The sequence below is a fragment of the Mus caroli genome, chromosome 7 (genome assembly GCF_900094665.2).
Source record: "Mus caroli chromosome 7, CAROLI_EIJ_v1.1, whole genome shotgun sequence".
Classification (NCBI taxonomy): domain Eukaryota; kingdom Metazoa; phylum Chordata; class Mammalia; order Rodentia; family Muridae; genus Mus; species Mus caroli.
The window spans coordinates 132,766,609-132,787,623 of NC_034576.1; the positions used below are offsets into that span (position 1 = coordinate 132,766,609).

At 46.7% G+C, this 21,015-nt stretch overlaps 2 protein-coding genes and 1 pseudogene across 19 annotated transcripts in view; all 3 read left to right on the forward strand.

The window, feature by feature from the left end:
• Tacc2 (transforming acidic coiled-coil containing protein 2) overlaps positions 1-4,409 on the forward strand; it is a 210,366-nt gene extending 205,957 nt beyond the window's left edge. For 12 of the 13 annotated variants that reach the window (XM_029479156.1, XM_029479157.1, XM_029479158.1 and 9 more), the window contains one exon: positions 3,898-4,374. In XM_029479156.1, coding sequence (XP_029335016.1) covers positions 3,898-3,963 — 66 coding nt within the window. In that variant the 3' untranslated portion in view covers positions 3,964-4,374. Of the gene's footprint in view, positions 1-3,897 lie in introns of all 13 variants that reach the window. The other variant, XM_029479161.1, reaches the window with a different exon arrangement.
• Positions 4,410-6,591: 2,182 nt separating this feature from the next.
• On the forward strand, positions 6,592-7,031 carry LOC110298074 (annotated as a pseudogene).
• A 7,532-nt stretch (positions 7,032-14,563) lies between these two features.
• Btbd16 (BTB domain containing 16) overlaps positions 14,564-21,015 on the forward strand; it is a 49,215-nt gene continuing 42,763 nt past the window's right edge. For 4 of the 6 annotated variants that reach the window (XM_021167860.1, XM_021167865.2, XM_021167864.1 and 1 more), the window contains exons 1-3: positions 14,564-14,781; positions 17,291-17,397; positions 19,739-19,890. In XM_021167860.1, coding sequence (XP_021023519.1) covers positions 17,332-17,397; positions 19,739-19,890 — 218 coding nt within the window. In that variant the 5' untranslated portion in view covers positions 14,564-14,781; positions 17,291-17,331. The remainder of the gene's footprint in view (positions 14,782-17,290; positions 17,398-19,738; positions 19,891-21,015) is intronic. The other 2 variants (XM_021167861.1, XM_021167862.1) reach the window with 2 other exon arrangements.

A 21,015-nucleotide genomic window follows, 5' to 3' on the forward strand; every position in this document is an offset into this window, starting at 1 on the left:
CCTGATTTCCAGTGTGCCGCCTACCCTACTACTTAACCACTGTGTCCCTGGATGCCCCAGTGAAGCCCTCTGCCATCCTAGAAACACTCCAGTTCTGTGTGGTCCAAAGAGGGCAGGGTGTCTAGGCTGAGTACCCGTCTCCTTTGCCCTGGTGGGTGTTGACTCCCTCTGCTAGGTGCTGTCAGAGAAAGCCTGGCAATGAACCTGGTCAGACGCTCACACACTCTACCAATCGTATGGCCCTGGTGAGCCTCGTCCACCATCTTGCTTCCTCAGTCCCCTTTAGCCCTGAAAATATTTTAGATAAGAGAATTTCCCTGATGTCAAGTGTGATACTAACCACACCCCACTTCCAAAAACAACTCTGGAGAATCATTTAGCCCCGTTCTTCCAGGATAAACAAAGGTAACGGCTGCTGGTCAGTTGACCCAAGAACTGTTCTAGAAAGAGAAGGGCAAACCATTGCCATATGGCGACTACTGTAGCGACGAGTGATTTCTGGACTCTGCTGATTGTTCAAAGCAGTCACCATAGAGACAAGACACAGAGCTGCAAAGCCAAGCATTTGTTCATTCATGGATAATTACTGAGTACCATTATGGGTTTGCTGTTGGGTCTATGTATATTTTTATAGAAGTGGAATGTTCCATTAAAATAAAGACCACATCCTCTAGTCATTGTGTGTGGGTGGGGGATGGGGGAGGCAGTTGTCAGTGTTTCCACAATATAGGTTCCATCAGACATGTGTTTAAATCACCATATGGTGTTAGTTCCTGAAGGAGGAGCCAGGATGTATATTTCCAAGGTCCTTGGCCCAATCAGAGCAGCAAATGAATGTGATGCTGTGTTTTCCAGTAGATTAAAATACATGGATGCAAACAAATTGGGTCTCGTGGCCTTGGATACTAGCAAAGATTAAAATCTATCTGCAAAGGTAATTCCCTCTCTAACTGAGCTTCCGGAGGAATGAACTGATCATGGTGTTCCGCCCTGGAGGACAGTATGGTCTATAACAAACAAGGCTTGTCTTAAAGAAATTCAGAAGCATATCCAAGGCAGGTCCATGCAAGATGCTGGGCTCCGCGATGGGGCTACTTGCCCAGTAGTGGCTGATGGTGCTGGGGTTAACTCTAGGGATGGATCTCCTCCAGTGGGTCTGTGGGGCTTCCACCGTGAGTCGCTGCACATTAATAGACACGAGAATGAAGCTGAGTGGTTGCACAACTGGAATTTGTGTTCTAGGCTGGACACATCTGTCCCTATTTGACTGGCTGTGTGCTCTTACACATAGCACTTAACCTCTCCAAGCCTCTGTTTCCTCACTAAAAATGGGTTAACAGCGGCTTCTTTTATAAGGGGTAGCATCCTGGATGGCTTTAGCTTGGTGATTGGCATGTGGTATTCACAGCAAAATAAGATTACCATTTATAGCCAGCAGGGGGCAGTAGTGGTGGTGAGAATAACTAGGATTAGTGGTCAGAGATTTTAGCACTTGTGTGGGCTGGAGCCTCAGAGTATGCCTAGGCAGGACGTAGGCATGGTCAAGCTGTTAGGAGACAGTGATTCCTCCCTCGGCTACCCCCCTCCACCCCCATGAAGGCACAGTTCCCTGTTCTGTGGGCATTGTGGTGTGGAGTCCTGGAGTCCTAGAGTCCTATCCCAGGGACAGCCATGGGCCGAGCTGAGACATGATGCAGGAGGTTCCAGGAAAGGGATTGGTGGAGGCCAACCTTCCTCAGTATCTCAAAGGAAACCATGAGATGCAGGTGCTCTGTCCTCAGGGAGGGCTGCTGGCCACTTGTGCATGAACAAGAGCAGCCTTGGGCTCCTGGCATCTCAGCCCACAGAGAGTAGAGCCACATCTGCTGGACGTCTCCCATCTGGATCCCCGTCCTACAGGACAGGAACGGCCACCCAGTTGCCTGTGCTGCATGTGTGTATCTGCCTTTAATTGAGTTTCAGGAATGAGCAAAGAATAGCTTCTGTGTGAGAGGAATCCCCTGAAGTGGCCTGCCTCTCCATCGCTGTCTGCACCTTTTACTGTGCCACCTACTGGGCAGCGCTAGCATTTCTCTAAACTCTGGACCATTGTCAGGAAAGCCATGTAAGAGCCATGGAACTTAGCCCAGGGACGAAAGCTCTACTAGCTAGCCCTCCACTGCACTCTGCTCACTGTATTTTTGTATTTACAGGACTGCACGTTTCTTACCTTATTTCATTCTCACCTACGTTTTAAAGATGGGGTAGCCGTGTATCTCGCTCACCCTTACCAGCCAGAGCTAGGATGTAAACTTGTTTTGCTTCTAGTTATTTCCTCTAATTCCTGTAGATAGCTTTAGAAGAGACCAAGAGACTGGGTGGACACCCCTACAAGGAGACCAGTGTTGCTACTGATTACCTAGTGATAGTAGTAGTAGCTGCTGTTGTTGAAGCAGGTCTCACTGTAGCCCTGGTGGCCTGGAACTCACTATGTAGATCAGGCTAGCCTCAGACAGACATGTGCCACCACACCTGGCTTGCTGGCTTGCTTCCCTTTTTTTTTTTTTTTTAACCTTTTTGGTATGTATATTTATATATTTGTTGCTTGCGCATATATTATTTCAGGGCTGACCACTGTGTTTTGAGTCACCAACAGGAGCCTCATCCCTGGGAGAAGCTAATTCTTCTAAGGATGTTTGTCTAAGGGTGGGCTGGCCTGTTGAGATTTCCCCTTTTTATGTTAAGATGTCTAACTGATACTGTCGTTGTTTGAGTCTTGGTTTAGTCAGTCCTATTGATGAGGTATTGAGAGTGTAGCCCCCCCCCCCCCTGTCATTGCTAGGAGACCCAGTGATGCGACAGATTTCTTGGTCCTCTGACGCTGGGAATCTTCCGCCCTCTCTCCTGTGATGGTTCTAGATCCTTTGGTTGCGGGGGTTGTGCTACAGATAAATCACTGAGGCTGGGCTTCTCACAGTTCCCGTGTTATGACCAGCTGTAGTCTTCTGTAATGGCCTCCCTTTATCACAAAGGGAAATTGCTTTAGCATGAAAGCTACTTTGACCATTGTAAGGGTAAGTTCTAGAAAGCAGTGAGGAATTGTGCTACTTTAGTAAAGCGTTGCTAGTAGAGTCTCTCTAAAGTCCACACCTCACTAGTCCTGGGTGGCTGTGAGGTTTCCAGTGCCATTCAGGATGTCCCTCCTATGGAACAGACCAAGAACTGTGGGTGGCCATCACCTTTAGATACATTTTTTTTTTAAGCTGGACATTGTGCTCATAGGTGTCATGGATGAATAGAACTATGGATTGGTGACTTGCTGACTTGCATAGCACTTTCTTTTCTTTCATATTCTCTCATATATATATATATATATATATATATATATATATATTACATCCCGACTACAGTCCCCCCTCCCTTCCCTCCCCCCTTGCATAGCACTTCCTGGTGCTATGGAAGCTAGATCAGCAGGTCAGACGCTTTCAAGTTACATCACCTCAAGTCCCCTGAGACCAGTGCCCAAAATGAGTGGTGTCTTTAGCAATGGGGACTTGCCTTCAGCCTGTGAGAGACCTGCACCCTGCTATTCCCCTCTCTCAAGGTCCCTTTATACTTGACCAGTGTCTCTGATTACTTTTGAGACAGGGTCAGTCATTGGCCTAGAACTTAATAAGCAGACTAGGCTAGCCGAGGATACCCCTCTGTCTGCCTCCCTCCCTTACTGGGCTTGCAGGTGTGTACTCCCATATCTGGCTTGGTTTAAAAAAAAAAAAAAAAAAAAGGATGGATTCTGGGGACTGAGTTCAGATCCTCCAGCTTGCAACACATGGGCTTTGCTGACTGAGTCATCGCCCCAGCCCTGTAACTGGCTCAATTTCAAACACCAAGAACACCTCTCTTGTCTTTCATTTTCAGAATAAAGAGATAGAAGAACTCACCAAGATTTGTGACGAACTGATCGCCAAGATGGGGAAAAGCTAACTCTGGGCCAAGTGCGCGGACTTGGCCGTTGCGTGCAATACGAGCGTCGGCTCACTGTCCTTCCGATTCTGTGAACAGCGTCTCCTTTCACTTGCGTATGCACTACTGTGTCCTCTTTCTAAATAAGGTTGGTTTGACCGTATGCAGTGCCGAGACCTACCAGGATTCCTTGCTATCCGTTTGCATTTTCTAGTATAATTCATAGCAAGTTGACCTCGGAGTTCCTGTATCAGGGAGACTGTCAGATTCTCTAAGAGACTACAAATTGCTGTCCTTGGCCTTGCCCTTTGACGAGCAGCATCTGATGGGACATGAACATATGCAGCCTGCATCGGGACTCTTGCCTTAAGGAGTGTACAATTGATCCACATTTGCTGGTTTGGTTTTTTAAGAAAAAAAAAAAAAAAAAAAGAATGCATGTTTCAAATAAAATTCTCTGTTGTAAATAAAGTTTTTTCTTTGAGTCTTGGCAGCGAATGTGGCTGTGAGTTATTTTCTGGGAATGGCTGAGTCCTTTCCTTCATTAAATCATATCAGGTTGGTCTCTGCCTCTTTTGTTTATTGATTTAAATTGCATTTCCTTCATTATCGTGTCTGGGTTTGTAAGAGGGAGCAAATGAGAAATATTGATTGGGGCTTAAATAAGTAAGTGGATATATTGGATTAGCTTAGATTTCATTTTTACAAAGCCTTGGCCATTAGGAAAAAAAAAAAAAACAAAAAAAAAAACTGTTTCCTTTTATAACTCTGTGAAGGAAATAGCAAGCTGTCAGGCTTTCTGTCCTGCCCCTTGGTGCCTGACCAACCCTGAAACACTGCCTATTTCTTTATAAATGGTTAGGAAAGGCCCAGGAACACCTGGTGGGAGGCAGGCAATTAGCCATTTAGCAACATGACCACTACCAGGCTCCCTGATGCTCTGACCTGCACACGTGACCTGTGAGGGAATATAGGGTAAAGGATGAGATGGAGGGATGGGGAGGTGGAAGGTACCCTGGTTTTCTAGGGCTTCTGTCACAAATTCCCACAAACATAGCAGCCGATAGCTTCCAGAAGTTCAAAGTCAAGTGTCCAGTGAGGTTTGGCCTCTTGAAGAGAATCCATTTGCCCTTCGTTCTCAACTTGCTGTATCCTTTGCAACATTCAGCCTTAACTCACACAGCCCTCTCGGCCTTTTGTGTCTGTCTCAGACACCCCCTCATAGTGGGTACTCTCCCTGTGACTCAGCTGTGTCTCCAGGTCTCTTCTTCTTTAGTCTGTAGTGGATGCTCTCACCCCAGCTGAGCTCTTCTTATCTCCAGGTCTCTCTTATTGTTTTGAGACAAGGTTGCTCAAACCGGCCTTGAACTTATTCTGTAGCCCTGACAACCCTTGAATTCCTGTCTCAGCCTCCCAAGAAGCCGGCTTTACAGGTCAGTGCCACCCCGCCCAGTCCTTCTCTTTATAAAAGTACCATCGTTGGACTTAGAGCCTACTACAAATCTGTGGCGATCTCATCTTGAGATCTAAAGTTACTTCTCATGATGATGATGATGGAGGACTATAAGGAAATAATTCCCTTAAAGAAATACAGGAGAACACAGGTAAAACAGCTAGAAGCCCTTAAAGAGGAAACACAAAAATCCCTTAAAAGAATTACAGGAAAGCCGTGTGTGGTGGCTTTAATCCCAGCAGAAGCAGGCGGATTTCTGAGTTTGAGGCCAGCCTGGTCTACAAAGTGAGTTCCAGGACAGCCAGGGCTATACAAAGAAACCCTGTCTCGAAAAACAAAACAAAACAAAACAAAAAAACAGGAAAATACATCCAGACAGGTGAAAGAATTGAACAAAACCATCCAGGATCTAAAAATGAAAGTAGAAACAATAAAATCACAAAGGGAGACACTGTTGGGCAAGTCTCAGCTGCTTCGGGCTTCTCTGTGCTTGTCGCCTACGCAGGGTTGGTCCACATCTCTCGCAGGGCCCTTGGAGCTCACCAACTAACAGACCATGGTGATCTTTGGTTCGGAATGATTCTTGGAACAGAGAAAAAGGTTGATTCTTGACCTGCCTTTTGTTTTCCAGAAGGCCTTTTTTGCTTTGCCACATCTTATTTTGCCTTATTGAAGCACGGTTCCATAAAGCTCTTGCTAGACTCCCACTTGCTGTGACTTTGAACTCCTGACCCGTCTATCTTAGCCCTCCCAGTGCTGGGAGGTGTGTGTTGTCTTCATGTCTGCACCTGGCTTTCTTTGTACTTTACTTTTTAGTAGACCTGTGCTTGTCTGTGTCTGTCTACTGGATACTATCTGCGGAGATCTTTGGGGCCAAAGAGTTGTGCTCTCTGAGGGTGAGGGTGGAGCCAGATCAAGGCGAGGAGCTGCCAGGGTCCCTTCTGTGGTGGCTGTTGCTCCTCCGGAGTCAGTGCAGCACGAAGGTTGGGGGCCACTAAAAGGGAAGTGATTGATCAGCTTCCAGTGAGCTTCGGGAGAGAATTCTTTCCCCCAAAGTGTTACAAGCTCTGTAAGACAAAGGCTCTCGGGCGAAGTTTGAATCATGATGTGACGGAGGAGTGGGCACTCTGGGATCTTGCTGAGTGTCCGCCTGGCCTCCTCTCTTCTTGCATGTCCGAGCTTCAGTGCAGTCCAAGATGGCTGGTGGTAAGGCTGGAAAGGACACCGGATAGGCCAAGACAAAGGCGGTTTCCCACTCACAGCGAGCGGGCTTGCAGTTCCCTGTGGGCCGTATTCATCAACACCTGAAATCTAGGACAACCAGCCACCGACGTGTGGGCGCGACCCCTGCAGCCATCCTGGAGAACCTCACAGCAGAGGTACTTGAGTCGGCAGGAAATCCATCAGAAGACTTAAAGGTAAAGCGTATCACCCCCTCGTCACTTGCTATACGTGGAGATGAAGAATTGGGTTCTCTGATCAAGGCTACCATTGCTGGTGGTGGAGTCAGTCCACACCTCCACAAATCGCTGAATGGGAAGGAAGGACAAGATTCTGGATGCCTGGATTCCTTATTATCTCAGGACTCTAAATAGTCTTAACAGCTGTCCTGTGTTGGTAATTCCAGTGGACTGTATCTCTGTGAAAAACACAATTTTGCCTTTTTGTAATTCTATTTGAGCAAATTGGAGGCTTAATTAGCCTTCCAACCAAATTCCTGCAAGTCTTAACTATATATATAAGTATTACTGTGGCTTCAAAGAAGCTATTGATTCTGAAGTAGTGGGTTTTGATTGAGTTGACTGTTTTGTAAAACCTGTTTGGATTTTAATCGTGATGCAGAAGTTATAGTAACAAACACTTGGTTTTGCACAGACATTGTTTCCACTCTGGTGGATAAGTTCAATAAAAGTCATATCCCAAACTAGTTTTAAACTTGCTTAATAATTGGGACTTATCTCTTAAATCTCATTCAGCAACAAGTACGGTCTTTGCTTACTAATTAAAATGTGCATCTGTAGATCAAGTCATTAAAAAAAAAAGACAGACAGACAGGCTCTCAGACATTCCTTGATGAAGTAACTTATGTGTGTTTTATTCCTTGAGGATAGGGTCTTATATACATTTTGGGGTGGGTTGGGGTCTAAAGGCAGATGTTTTCTATTGACTTGGTCTGAAAGGTCAGGACTCATCTGCATGTGAAGGGGCTTCGGGCACTGCCCCAATGTGACTGATTGTCACAGTCCTCTCCATGGGGTGACGTGGTCACTTGTTCCAGGACAGGAAGTTGGTCGGGAGTAGATGGAACTCCTATTGTCCTCAGGTATGACAGTACCTGGGTTTCTGAATCTACTTTACCTTGCCACGTTTTTGTCTGGTGGCTCCGTTCTGCTGGCCCCACACACCTGGACTGCTTTTGAGTCCTGCTTTGAAGCTAATGGAGGCCGCTGTGTTCTCCAGACAAACTTGCGGAGAGTACAGTGGTCTGGTACTTTAAATGAAAATGGCCCTAATAGCCTCACAGGGAGTGGCACTGTTAGGAGGTATGGCCTTGTGGAAGTAGGTGTGGCTTTGTTGAAAGAAGTGTGTCGTTGGGGGTGGGTTTTCAGGTCTCTGATGTTGAAGCCAGGCCCAGTGTGGCACTCTGCTCCTGCTGTAGGCTCTTCTGAATTAGAATTCTCAGGTACCTCTCCAGCACCGTGTCTGCCTGCATGCCGCCATGCTACGTACCATAATGGACTTAAGCTCTGAAAAGTAAGCCAGCCCCAGTTAAATGCTTTCCTTATAAGAGTTGCTGTGGTCATGATGTCCTTCACAGCAACAGAAACAAACCCAAGGACAAGTTTTTTTTTCATGTCAAGCCACGGTTCCATGTGATAAAAATTCGGTCCCCAGATGGCGGTTCGATTTTGAGATGTTCTGGAAATGTTTTTAGGAGGTGGGGCCTAACGGCAGGTCCCTGGAAGTGTCACTCTGGAGGTTATTCCTGGTCCTAGGTCCCCACTCTTTTTCTTTGCTTCCCATCTGCCTCTGTCATGTGTTCCCACTGCTGCCATGTTCCTCCCCAGAAGAGTGGAGCTGCCCACAGCTGACTGAATCTCTGCAAACGTGGAGCCAAAATCAGAATGGAATATGCTTTGTTTCTAAGAATCTCTGGCTACATTCTGTTACTTTTCCTGGGGAAGTCTGTTATTGCCCGCGCTTTTGTTCCCCCTGGTAAGAACACGCTCAGGGCAACCGGAATCTTCTGCAGCACAAACTTTATTGCTTACCCCTTCAGGAGCCAGTGGAGAAGAGAGCCAGAGAGAGAGAGAGAGAGAGCGCGCCAGAGAGATCCAAGGAATGGCGGAAACCCGTCCCTTTTATGGAGGACTGTCCTCCGCCTCGGACATGTCGCTCCCTGATTGGCTGCAGCCCATCGGCCGGAGTTGTCGTCACGGGGAGCCTCGGACGTGTCGCTCCCTGATTGGCTGCAGCCCATCGGCCGGAGTTGTCGTCACGGGGAAGGCAGAGCACATGGGGTGGGAAACTACCCTGGCACATGCGCAGCTTGCTTGTTTACTACTTAGAACACAGGTGCCAGTGCCATCAGCGCCATCTTGTAATGGCCAATGTGAGGGCGGCTCCTTACAGTCTGTGCTGTCACTTCTGTGGTGTTCAGTGAGCTGCAGTCTGGAAATTTTTATATCAATAAATATAGCCATTTGTTCCTTTGAATGGCCACATAGCAATCCATGCTACCAAATAAACAGCTGTCCTGGGGATGGTGGGTATTTAAATTGTGTTCAGTGTTTTGCTGTTGTTCTGACCAACCTGAGAGCCCTTATGTACCTATGTGGACATACTCCTTAAACTGAATCATTTTTGTTGATTGTTTTTGAGACAGGGGCTTACTATGTAGCCCTGGCTGGCATGGAGTTCACTGTGTAGACCAGGCTGGCCTCAAACTCACAGATCCACCCACCTCCGCCTCCCAAGTGCTGGGATTAAAGGTGTGCACCACCACATACAGCTTTTAATTTTATTTTATGTTTTTACTTTTAGTTTTTATGTGTATGATTGTTTTGCCTGCATGTATGTAAAAGTACCTACCATGTGCATGCCTGGTATCCATGGGAGGCCAGAAGCAGCATCAGATCCCCTGGAACTAGAGTTACAGGTGGTTGTGAGCCACTATGTAGGTACTGGGAACCAAATGCCAGTCTTCTGCAAAGCAACAAGCGCTCTTGATGGCTGAGCCATCTCTCCAGCCCCTAATCCAAATTCTTCAGAGTGGTTCACCTGGGCTGAAGATGCCACTGTGATTGCTGATCCACCAGACCCCAGCTTCTTAAACTGGGTCATGATAGCATGTAGTTTGTGTAACTGAATATGGAGATTGAGGGGAAAAAATGACAATAGTAAAAGATTTTTGAATCTGCAGTGCCCCCCCCCAAATGAATTAAAAATTAAATGCACAAGGTATTTTTGACTATTTTGTTCCATATTGTTCCATTTCACAGCTGCAGCCTGGGTTGTGAACACACACGCTTTGTACTGAGCAGCCTTACGCCAGTCACACAAGGCCAACAGCACTGCCAGGAACACCCCGGCTTCCACCCAAGGCTGCCGTGTGGTATAAGTGGCAGTGTTTTTACTGTAGATGCAAGAGTTTTCTACTCTGATGGTTTCAGTATGGAAAACAAATGGCTTTTTAAAAAAGGTTTATTTATTCTATGTAAGTACACTGTAACTGTCTTCAGACACCCTAGAAGAGGACATCAGATCCCATTACAGATGGTTGTGAGCCACCATGTGGTTGCTGGGATTTGAACTCAGGACCTCCAGAAGAGCAGTCAGTGCTCCTAACCACTGAGTCATCTCTCTAGCCCCAACAAATGGCTTTTAAATGGTCCTTGCCATTGTTTGTCAGAATCCAAGTATTCAGTTAGCACTGGAGAGGTTGTGTTGCTGAAGGAAAATGAGATTTTGCAACTTGTGATTCATGTAAAAGAGTTGTCCATGAGCCCGGATGCCAGGGCAGGGCTCTTGACTGTAAAGATGAAAAAGAATGCAAGGACGCAGGCAAGGCTATCTTGTTTGAGTCGACGCCATCTGGCCGGAACCTCCCCTCTGTCTATTGCCCCTTGGCACCGGGTAAAGTCATACATCAGCTGGTTGCTATGTGAACAAGATAAGCCCCCAGCCCACAGGAACAAAGTCCTGATACCCTTTTGCTGCTGCTGCTATGCTGAATTCCACACCCCTAAGCCCCTCACCCCATTAAAACCCCTATTTGAGCCTCGAGGCTGACATCCGTTATCTCCTGTGTGAGACGCATGTCAATCCGGAGCTCCATCATTAAACAACCTCATGTAATTACAGCAAGATGGGTCCTCGTGTTTCTTTGGGTGCTCTCACACTCCCGAGACTAGAGTGGGGGTCCCCGAAAGGGGGTCTTACATTGCTAGGATGCTTGATTTTAAATGAAAACCAGGCTGTTAACCTAGGCTCCTTGAAATTTCACTAGGTGGATTTTGACATGGGATTAGGTCAGGGTTTGCAACAATTTCTTCAGTAGCCACTTTGTCATTTGTACTGTGTGGGGGTATGTTCTCAACATTGATAATTATAAAATCTAAATGCTGACCAGCTCTGAAAAAGATGCTTTGTATCCCGCAGTATTAAATACCCAATATTCAACCAAGTTCTCATCCTTATTCAGAAATAAATATGCATACCTTCTCATTAGCATGCAAATTTGCTTTCATCTTTAATAAATGACAATGTCACCAAACATAGTTTCAAATATGTCTACCAAAATTGCTTCAAAATCAACTTCTCCATAGTTGATTGCTGTCAAATGTCTGAATGTAGTCATTTATGTGCCAATATACACAGGGTTGGGTAGAAGCCACTGTTCTAGCCAAACACTAGGATTCACCAGGTGTGGTTGGGCAGGTTTTGCAGTGGAGGAGGAAGTCCACCAGGGGGAGCTGCAACACACCTTAGAAAAGAGTCCCAGAAGGCCCAGGGAGGCAGAGTCATTTAGACTCCAAGACTGAGAAACGCTGATCTTCCCTGTAGTTCCAGTTTGTCTGTGTCTGTCATGCATACAGAGTAGTATCGGTTCTTTTTGATCCACCACAATGCAGGTGGCTTGTCCAGTGATGACTTCCTGTGACACTGCTTGTGGCCAAGGCCACATGAAGTCCATGCTAGCACCAGTTTCAAGGTTAGCCCTGTTCTTTCTCTCCAACAGCAAAGAAGCCACCTTAAGGCGTCATTTCTCTTTCCTTCTCTTCTCTTCTCTTCTCTTCTCGTCTCGTCTCGTCTCGTCTCGTCTCGTCTCGTCTCGTCTCGTCTCGTCTCGTCTCTTCTCTTCTCTTCTCTTCTCTTCTCTTCTCTTCTCTTCTCTTCCTTTTTGGTTTTTTGTTTGTTTGTTTGTTTGGTTGGTTGGTTTTTTTGTTTGTTTGCTTTGAGACAGTCCTATATAGCCCAGGCTAGCCTCAAATTCATTTTGTAGCCAAGGATGACGCTGAACTTCTGATCCTCCTGCTTCTACCTTCCAAGTGCTGGGGTTACGGGTGCCGCAGTGGCCTATTCTATGCGGTACTGGAGACTGGACCCAGAACTATGCTTTCAAGTTAGGAAGCTTATTGCTTAGAAGCCTTCCAGAGTTGGTACTTGTGCTGGCTAGATTTAGATTTATGTCAACTTGACAAGCTAAAGTCACCTGAAAGGAGGGAATCTCAATTGAGAAAATACCTCAATGAAATCAGGCTGTAAGCAAGCCTGTAGATCATTTTCTTAATTAGTTATTGATGTGGGAGGGCCCAGCCCATTGTGGGTGGTACCAGCCCTGGGCTGGTGGTCCTGGAAGAAAGCAGGCTGAGCAAGCCGTGCCAGCAAGCTTCGATGGCTTCTGTATCAGCTCCTGCGTCCAGCCTCTGCCCTGTTTGAGATCCTGCCCTGACTTCTTGAGTGATGGACGGTGATGTGGAAGTGTAAGCAAGATGAACTCTGTCCTCCTCACCTTGCTTTGCTCCTGGTGTCTCGCTGCAATAATAGAAACCTTAACTAGGACAGAAACCGTACATACCTGCTCCCCTGGCCCTTGGTGCATAAATATACCATATGGGACATGGTCTGCCATTCAGCTGCCTTTGCCTGGCTTCAGACTTGTTCTGGGCTTGGCCACCTCTCTTCTGGTGTTGCCTGCTGGGGATGCTCTGCTGTCAGTGAGAGGTTGGGGGGGACAACCGTGTTGGCTCCTCCAGTGTCTGCCTTACTGAGGAACTGAGCCGAGTGTGTTTCCAGTCCCTTGGCTTCTCCTTTGGAACTCTGAGGGGCTGTGTGAACACAGAGGTATAAGACTGAGGCAGACCCTCCCCACAGGGGAAGGGATGGGCAAATATGGCCATGGCCTTCTTTTTCTGTGCCTTAGAGTCCTCCTGTCTCAGTCTGTCTTCTGATATTGCAAGCTGTTCCACACCAGATATCTGTGCTCTTTTGAGGCACAGTGGGCTACCATATGATTCTTTTACTTGTTTGCTTGTTCGTTTTAATAGACTGGCCTCAAACTTCCTCTATAACCATGGGTGACCTTGAACTCCTGCCTCAACTTCCCAGTGTTGGGAGTGCAGGTATGCAGCCCACAACCCGTTCCAAGAAGATTATTTTTCATTTCTTGTGAGATAATTCATCTATCTTTTTTTATGGCCTGGTTGGAGGTTCACTTACTGTTTTGACTGGGCTACACTTCCCTCTCCACAGTCTAGTTGTGTGTGTGTGTGTGTGTTCACTCACATGAACAGCCACCTCTCTGTCTTCATAAGCTGGCTCTATATGGGGAAATCCTTTGCCAACCACACTCAGTACTCACTGTGGCCTCCCTCACAGCACATTTCTGGAAATGTATTTGCCTGAGCATGTGCACATGGCCTCCCCATCAGAGGAGCTGCTCTGTTCCCTGTAGGAACTTGCTCACCTTCTCCCTCTGGGAGCCGAAGCAGGTGCTGTCAGAAGCCGATTCATTCTCCCCAGACCCTCAGGATCCAGAACACACCAGGTGGGGCAGAAAGCAGCCCCCTGAACATTGGCCTAAGGCTGGCATGGTGGCTCTGCCTCCCATCCTTCTGTTTCCCTCCCATAGGGGTGGGTGGACGCCATCGCCAGCAAGTGGATGCCACCAGGTAGAACTTGCAGGGAAAGCAGTTAGAATTACTTCCATTTCTGTGCGTTTGACTTTGGCTTACAGCTCAGCTCTGGAGAGATCCATGGCGCGATCTAGCGGGGAGCTGAAGGCTTCTGAGCCAAAGGCTTCAGAAAGGGATCAATACAACCAAGGTCAAATATTGGGCTCAGGGGTTACTGTGGCTCCCTGGGACACTTTCCCAGTGTGGCCAATAGGAGGCGCTTAGGGGTTGTCTTTTAGCCAGTAGCCCCAGTAGTACCAGAAATAGTATCCAGAGGGCAGGTATGATATCAGGAGGGTCAGGTTCTTGTATTTCAAACACCTTAATTCAAACCCTGTGTTAAGCCTCTATTGGAGAGAAAGTTTACATAGGGGAAGTCTGAGGTAAAAGGAAGGGCAGAAGTAACAGGGCAGACCTGTACTTTGGAGTTTTTGCTGAGGCACCTCCTTCCACACACACTATCACGCCATCATCTTGGCACTGGGCTAGGAGGGAAGCAACAGACCAGACTCCAGGTCAGAGAGCAGACAGTGTGTATCTGGTGGTATGGAAAGTGTGGCAAAGGCTCTCCAAGTGTGTGTGTAGCTCGCTCCCCTGCAAAGGAACATAGCCCCGTTGCAGGTTTGCACTTTGAGACCCTAATGTCTGTCAGAGGGCTGGCTACACTACCCACCACTTTCTCCCACATCAAGAGACACAGTGCCACCATTATCAATAAGACACAGGAATGGGGGAGGGGATACACACACACACAAATATTAATGTAGAATTAATTAAGGCTAATTTTGGACATGGAATTCAAATTACTTTTGTTGTGAAAATATTTTGGCAGCCAGGCATGGTTATGCTAGTGACAAACTGTCACTAGCCGTCTGTTTTCTGATAGCCCTGTCTCCCCTCAGCAGAAAGCCTGAAGCCTCAAGCTGAGATAACACCAGAACCCGGAACAGGAAGTCCTTAGAATCTGACTGCTGTTGCCATGGTGCCCACAACTACCCCCAGGAAGCCAAAGGCAGGCTCCCCCAGCAAAGCATCGCATCCTGTAGGAGAAGGGGTGAGCCCCAGGTGTCATGAGAGTGTTCAAGATTCAGGCTCAGAAGGTGCCGAGCCTCCAACTCTCCCTTGGTTCTGAGACCAGTGCAACCAGCACCCCTCTGCTTCACTCTCAACCTCTGTGACCACCCCCGTGGGTAGCAGGACTGCAGAACTGTAAGTGGGACTGGTACCTCCTCCACAGCCAAGACCAAGGGGTCACCCAGTGATGGGAGCTGTTTGCACATAGCTCCGCCAGGGCAAGGAGGCACTTCAGAGGTTCCTGGCTGGGAGCTGAAGGAGGGTCACAGACCGCTTCCTCACCAGAGGACCAAGGGAGCAACAACTAAAGCCCACTGAGGGCACAGCTCCCAGTGAGACAAAAATAAAAATACATTTCAGTGCTACTAAGATACTCCTGGAGTTCAAGGTCAGCTAGGAAGACTCTTGTGTAAAAGAAACAGCTAGAGCCAGGCATGGTGGCGCAGGCCTTTAATCCCAGCACTCTGGAGCCAGAGGCAGGCAGATTTATGGGCCAGTCTGGTCTACAAAGTGAGTTCCAGGACAGCCAGGACTACATAGAGAAACCCTGTCTCGGGGAAAAGAGAAAGAAAGAAAGAAAGAAAGGAAGAAAGAAAGAAAGAAAGAAAGAAAGAAAGAAAGAAAGAAAGAAAGAAAGAAAGAAAGAAAGAAAGGAAGGAAGNAAGAAAGAAAGAAAGAAAGAAAGAAAGAAAGAAAGAAAGAAAGAAAGAAAGAAAGGAAGGAAGGAAGGAAGAGAGAGAGAGAGAGAAAGAGAAAGAAAGAGGAGGAGAAAGAAAGAAAGAAAGAAAGAAAGAAAGAAAGAAAGAAAGAAAGAAAGAAAGAAAGAAAGAAAGAAAGAAAAAAAAAAAAGAAACAGGAGCTAGGCAGCCACCTCTGAACTGAAATGACCTTTTTTTCTATGGAGGGCCCTGACAGGAACATTTCTTCAGATGCTGACCAGCTCTGTGTGAAGTCTGCCTGGAACCCACTCCTCTCTCCTTAGAAGCTTCTGGGCCACGATGAAGACGCAGAGCTCATATGTAGAATAGTGGAAAGTTGGCCAAGGGTTTTAGCTGGAGAGGTGCAGGGTCCCTCTGACTTCTGTGTGAAAAACAGGTCAGAGAAGCAGCTATGATTCCAGCCATGAACAAAAGTATGTGTGTGTGGAGGGGGCAGTGTGGTGTGTGTGTGTGTGTGGTGTGGTGTGTGTGCGCTATGTACTGTGTAGTAGTGTGTGTGTGTGATCTGCAGTGTGGTGTGTGGTATGTGTGTGTATGTGTGCTGTGTAGTGGTGTGTATGTGTTCTGTGTGCTGTGTAGTGTGGTGCATGTGTGTGTGTGTGCTGTGTAGTGTGGTGTAGTGTGTGTATGTGTGTGTTTGTATATTTAGTGTGGTGTATTATGTGTATGTGTGTGTGTTTGTGTATTTAGTGTGGTATGTAGTGTGTATGTGTCTGTGTATTTAGTGTGGTGTGTGTGTGTGTGTGTGGTGTGCTGTATAGTGTGGTATGTAGTGTGTGTGTGTGTTTGTGTATTTAGTGTGGTCTGTAGTGTGGTGTGTAGTGTGTATGTGTGTGTGTGTATGTGTGTGTGTGTTTGTGTATTTAGTGTGGTGTGTAATGTGGTGTGTAGTGTGTATGTGTATGTGTTTGTGTATTTAGTGTGGTGAAATGTGTGTGTGTGGTGTGTGCTGTATAGTATGGTGTGTAGTGTGTGTGTGTGTGTTTGTGTATTTAGTGTGGTGTGGTGTGTAGTGTGTATGTGTGTGTGTTTGTGTATTTAGTGTGGTGTGGTGTGGTGTGTAGTGTGGTGTGTAGTGTGTATGTGTGTGTGTTTGTGTATTTAGTGTGGTGTGGTGTGGTGTGTAGTGTGTATGTGTGTGTGTGTTTGTGTATTTAGTGTGGTGTGGTGTGTAGTGTGGCGGGGGTGACTGTGCTTGAGCAGAACCTCCCGGAGATGGAGTGTAGGGAACTGATTCATCCTCATGACATCCTCTGACAGAAACAGCCCTTGGTGCTTGTATCTCAGTCCCTGTATTGGGTCCCGGTTTCCCTGGTGTCCTCACCCATCAGCATCTCTCAGTCAGTCCTACCGTCCTCTTCCTATTAACTGTTTTTGGCATACCATTAATCAGATTGGTTTCTGTCGCTTATAACCAAGTCATCCTAATTGCATTCAGAACCCTCGGGAAAATGGATGCCCCGCCAGCCCTCTCCCCTGGCCTTTAAGCTACGGTAATCATAATCCCACTGGGCCCTGTCCAGCCACCCATATAGTCCCCTGATCCAAATACATGCTCACCCTACTTGAGGACTTACATTGATCTTCATCCTCTCGATAATGTGAAAAGGCATATCTTGTTGCTCCTCTACATAAGCTGCTTTTCCAAAATCATGGCATAGATTGATCTGTCTGTCCATCCATCCATCCGTCCGTCCGTCCGTCCATCCGTCCATCCATCCATCCCAGGCTAGACACTACATCCAAGTACAGAACAAACAAACACTTAGCCATCCTCTGGCTTTGACACGTGACCCACATGTGAGGCTTTCTCATGATTCCTTTTATGTAAACTACGGATTGTTTAGGTCAGCCTCCTCTACAGTATCCTGATGGGACGCTTTAGAGACATACGAAAGTGTCATCTCCAGCTCCTTGTCTTCCAGGTGCTCATCACTGTCCTCCTGTGTCATCGCCACTATCATTCATGAAAATGTTGAATTCAGTAAGTGGATCCTTTCGCAAGAAGGCCGGTGACAGCAGGTCTGGAGAGGTAGTTATACATACAAAACCCACAATTCTCAACTCAAGCTGGGGAAGGGATGGTGTATTCTGGAGCCAAATATAAGTGATCATGCCTCAGGAATGCACATTTAGGTTACTCTGAGTTCCATTCTCTAACATGGTAATGCCGCCGTAGCATTTTATACTAACAGATCACTATCGGGTGCGTCGGTGGGAAATCTCTGCTACAGATGGGATGTTAACTGATGACATTTTGAGTTTTTAGGTTGTTAATATATTGGGAAAACGTTTCACCTGATAGTCACAAGGGTGTGTCAGACACAGAGGCAGACAAGGAACGGCCTGTGAGAAGACTGAAGATAACCCAAGATAATTTTTCTCCAGACCTGCAACATTCCATAGTCATTGAAATCCTAATCACTTGATCAGCCTCATAGACGCGTCTTTCTATGGAAGCTTTCATTCCTATGGCTCAGTCAATAAAGTGCTTTGCCATTCGAGACTGAGGGCTTGAGTTTAATCTCCCAGCATCCATAGAAAACCTGAGTGTGGGTGGAGCACCTCAGTGTTGGGGGTGAAAAAAAAAAAACCTAGAGAATCCTGGGGCTTTCTATACAGCTATTCTTGCTGAATTGATGAGCTCTGGGTTCAGTGAGAGCCCTAATTCAAAAAATGAAAGGGTGATAAAGATATCCAATGTCAACCTCTGAACACACACACACACACAGGTCATGGGAAGGCAAACAGCACACGGTTACAGTGGGGTTCCCATGTTTTCATAAGGGCCAGGACATGCACCATTGAGTGCCCCATGCTTGACTGGCTGTCTACTGGGAAGAGTGAGTCTAGGCAGCACTGTTCAGAAACCAGAGAGCAGCCCTACGGCTGAGCCGACCCTTGCTCGTGCCCCAAGACCACAACTAAACTCAATCCACAGCTTACAGTCACCTAGCTACGCAGCAGGCTAAGACACACTTCCTAAACGGTTTGATTTTATCCTCTTAGTAACTCTAAAAAACAGAGTGGTACCATCACAACCATCATCTTTGTCAGCATTATTGTTACTGCCACCTCTACCGTTACCAATAACAATCACAGCATCATCACCGTCTCTGTCATCTCCATCACTACCATCACTATTAGCACACCGCTTTAACCGTCATCACCAACATCATCACCAGCATCCCTTCCACTGCCATACCTGCCATCAGCACCATCACCATCATCATCATTACAACTATCACCATACCAGCACATGGACCCCGACCACTATCGCCATCCTCTTTGCAATTATCACCACGATCATGATCTTCATCTTTGTCACCGTTCCCATTGATGCTGATTCCCATTTTGCATGATGTCTGAGGGGCTCAGAAGGTTAAGTGACTTGCCCAAAATTGTCAATCAGTAAGTGACAACAATAGGGATTGAACTCAGATCCCATCCCTCCACCTGGATGGCTTAGGACTTAAGACTTCCATTCACATGGATCCCTTGTGGTGAGTGTTTCTCGTTAGATGTCCGAGTCACCAGTCGGAAGGTTGGATTCCTAACACTCTTTTCCCTTAAGGAAGCCATATGAATAGTCCTACCAGAACGATTCATAACAGCGAGAGGCAGAAGCAACTCAGAGGTCATCAACTGATAAAAGATAAACAAATGGTGGTATAGTCACACAGTGTGCTATAGCATTCAGCCTTGAAAAGGAGGAATGTGCTGATACATACATGGATGAACCATGGAAGGAAGCCAACCGAAAGGAGCCAGACACACAGAGTCTGTGACATTCTACATTTACGATAACCAGAGTGAGCAAAGGTTTTCAAGTCAGAAAGCAGCTTGGTGGTCACCCGCAGTGGGGGGAAAGAGATGGATGGGGTGGCTGATGGATACAGGGCCCTTTAGTGGGTAATAAAGATGTTCTAGAGCTGGATAAAGGTGGTGGTTGCATAAGACTGTGAACGTACCAAATGCCACTGAACTGTATGTCATAATAAGATGGTGAATTTTCGACTGTGTATTTTACCAAAGAGAAAACTCTCTGTCCATAGTATCTTTCCAACTGGTGTTAGGTTAAGTACTCAAAGAACAGTACTTGAAACGTGGTACTATCCCTACTTGTGAATTCTTAGCTATGTACCAAAAACCAATTGGCCTTTTTGCCCCTGGCCACTCTTGTTCCAGACCCCAATTTCTGGAGTACTTTATAGTTTGAACTATCTGGAAAGATGCCCCATGGTAAACACTAGCCAGGTCCTAGAAGTCACAAACAGTTTAAAGTTTCCATTGGTTTTCTTTGTGTTGTACAGTTTGGGAAAGCTGTCCTGTGGGTGAAGGTAAAGGCCCCTCTCTTTCTTTCTTTGATCAAGCAGCGCAAGACTCGGCTGGAGCGCCGGATTGTTGGTGCAACCAACCGATGGCGTTTTCCCCAAGACCATTTCTGCGGAGACCTGTTGGCACTCTCCCAGATGTGCAACACTTTGAATGTAGACCTTGACGAAGCTCTGAAGAACCCAGACAGGTAGGGAGGGTCAAACGGCCATGACAGAGTGACAGCCAAAATGGGAAGGGGAGGTGTTGATGACCAGACCAGGCTGACCAGACCATTCAGGACTGAAGCAGGCTTGTTGTAAGGAAGCTTCACTCGAGGACCAAACATAGGAATGGGCAGGGTCTGAAGAGACTCCTTGCTCTGGCCAGGTCTGTCAGTGTGACTAATCCTTTATAGATGAACTTCAGACCCTCACGGGATTCTAAATTTGTCATCCAGAGACCAAATGATCTTTGGGAAAAGTTCCAAAAAATAATGTTTGGATGTTTCCCATGGATTCCCATTTTCATCCATTCCCCTTCCCTCTCTCAGTAAGTAGTCTCAGCCTTGGACTAGACCATCACTTCTCCAAATTGTGAGTACTACCCGTCCAGGGGACCCAGCAATGGACCTTATTGCAGAAGGGTCCATTCACTTCCTGGTGCCTTTGCCCTGGCTTGATACCACTAAACTCTGAACTAGCAGTACCTGTCTTGTGGGTTATGGTTAAGTCTGGCTAAGCAAAAGCTGCCCCCTGGAGCAGTATCTGACATGGAAGATCCATGCTTGTTAAGAGACTGGTCAAATGTGACCGTTAGCCAGTGGCTAAACCTCACTCAGCCTCACTCTTCTCACCTGTAAAATGGGTACGATGGAAACTCCTTTGAAAACTCAATGGATAATTAAATCTGCTGCAAGATATCAGGGTATATTAGAAACTCTTATTATTAGTCTTACAAATAGTAGTAGGCTCTGAATAAATTGAGCATTTATCTTGGTGGAGTCTGCCCCAGCAGGGGTTGGGAAGGTGAATTTTCTTCCATGAACACAGATCACAATTCTATTCTGTGGTGGGAATCTATCCTTGGGGCTATGAAAAGCTCTTGGGAAGCACCACAAAGGTTCTATTTATTTTCCTGTTTATTTATCTTTTATATTGAGAGACAACATTTAACTTAGGTAATAAAGAATGTATTCTTAGTGACACCATTTACCTTCGGACACCAGGAGACTTTCTGATGTCACCTTCCAAGGCCAGTGTGTATAGAAGTGCCTGAAATAGCATTGCGTAGCACACATGTGTCTCCCAAAGCATAGACAGTTCCCCAGCCCTGC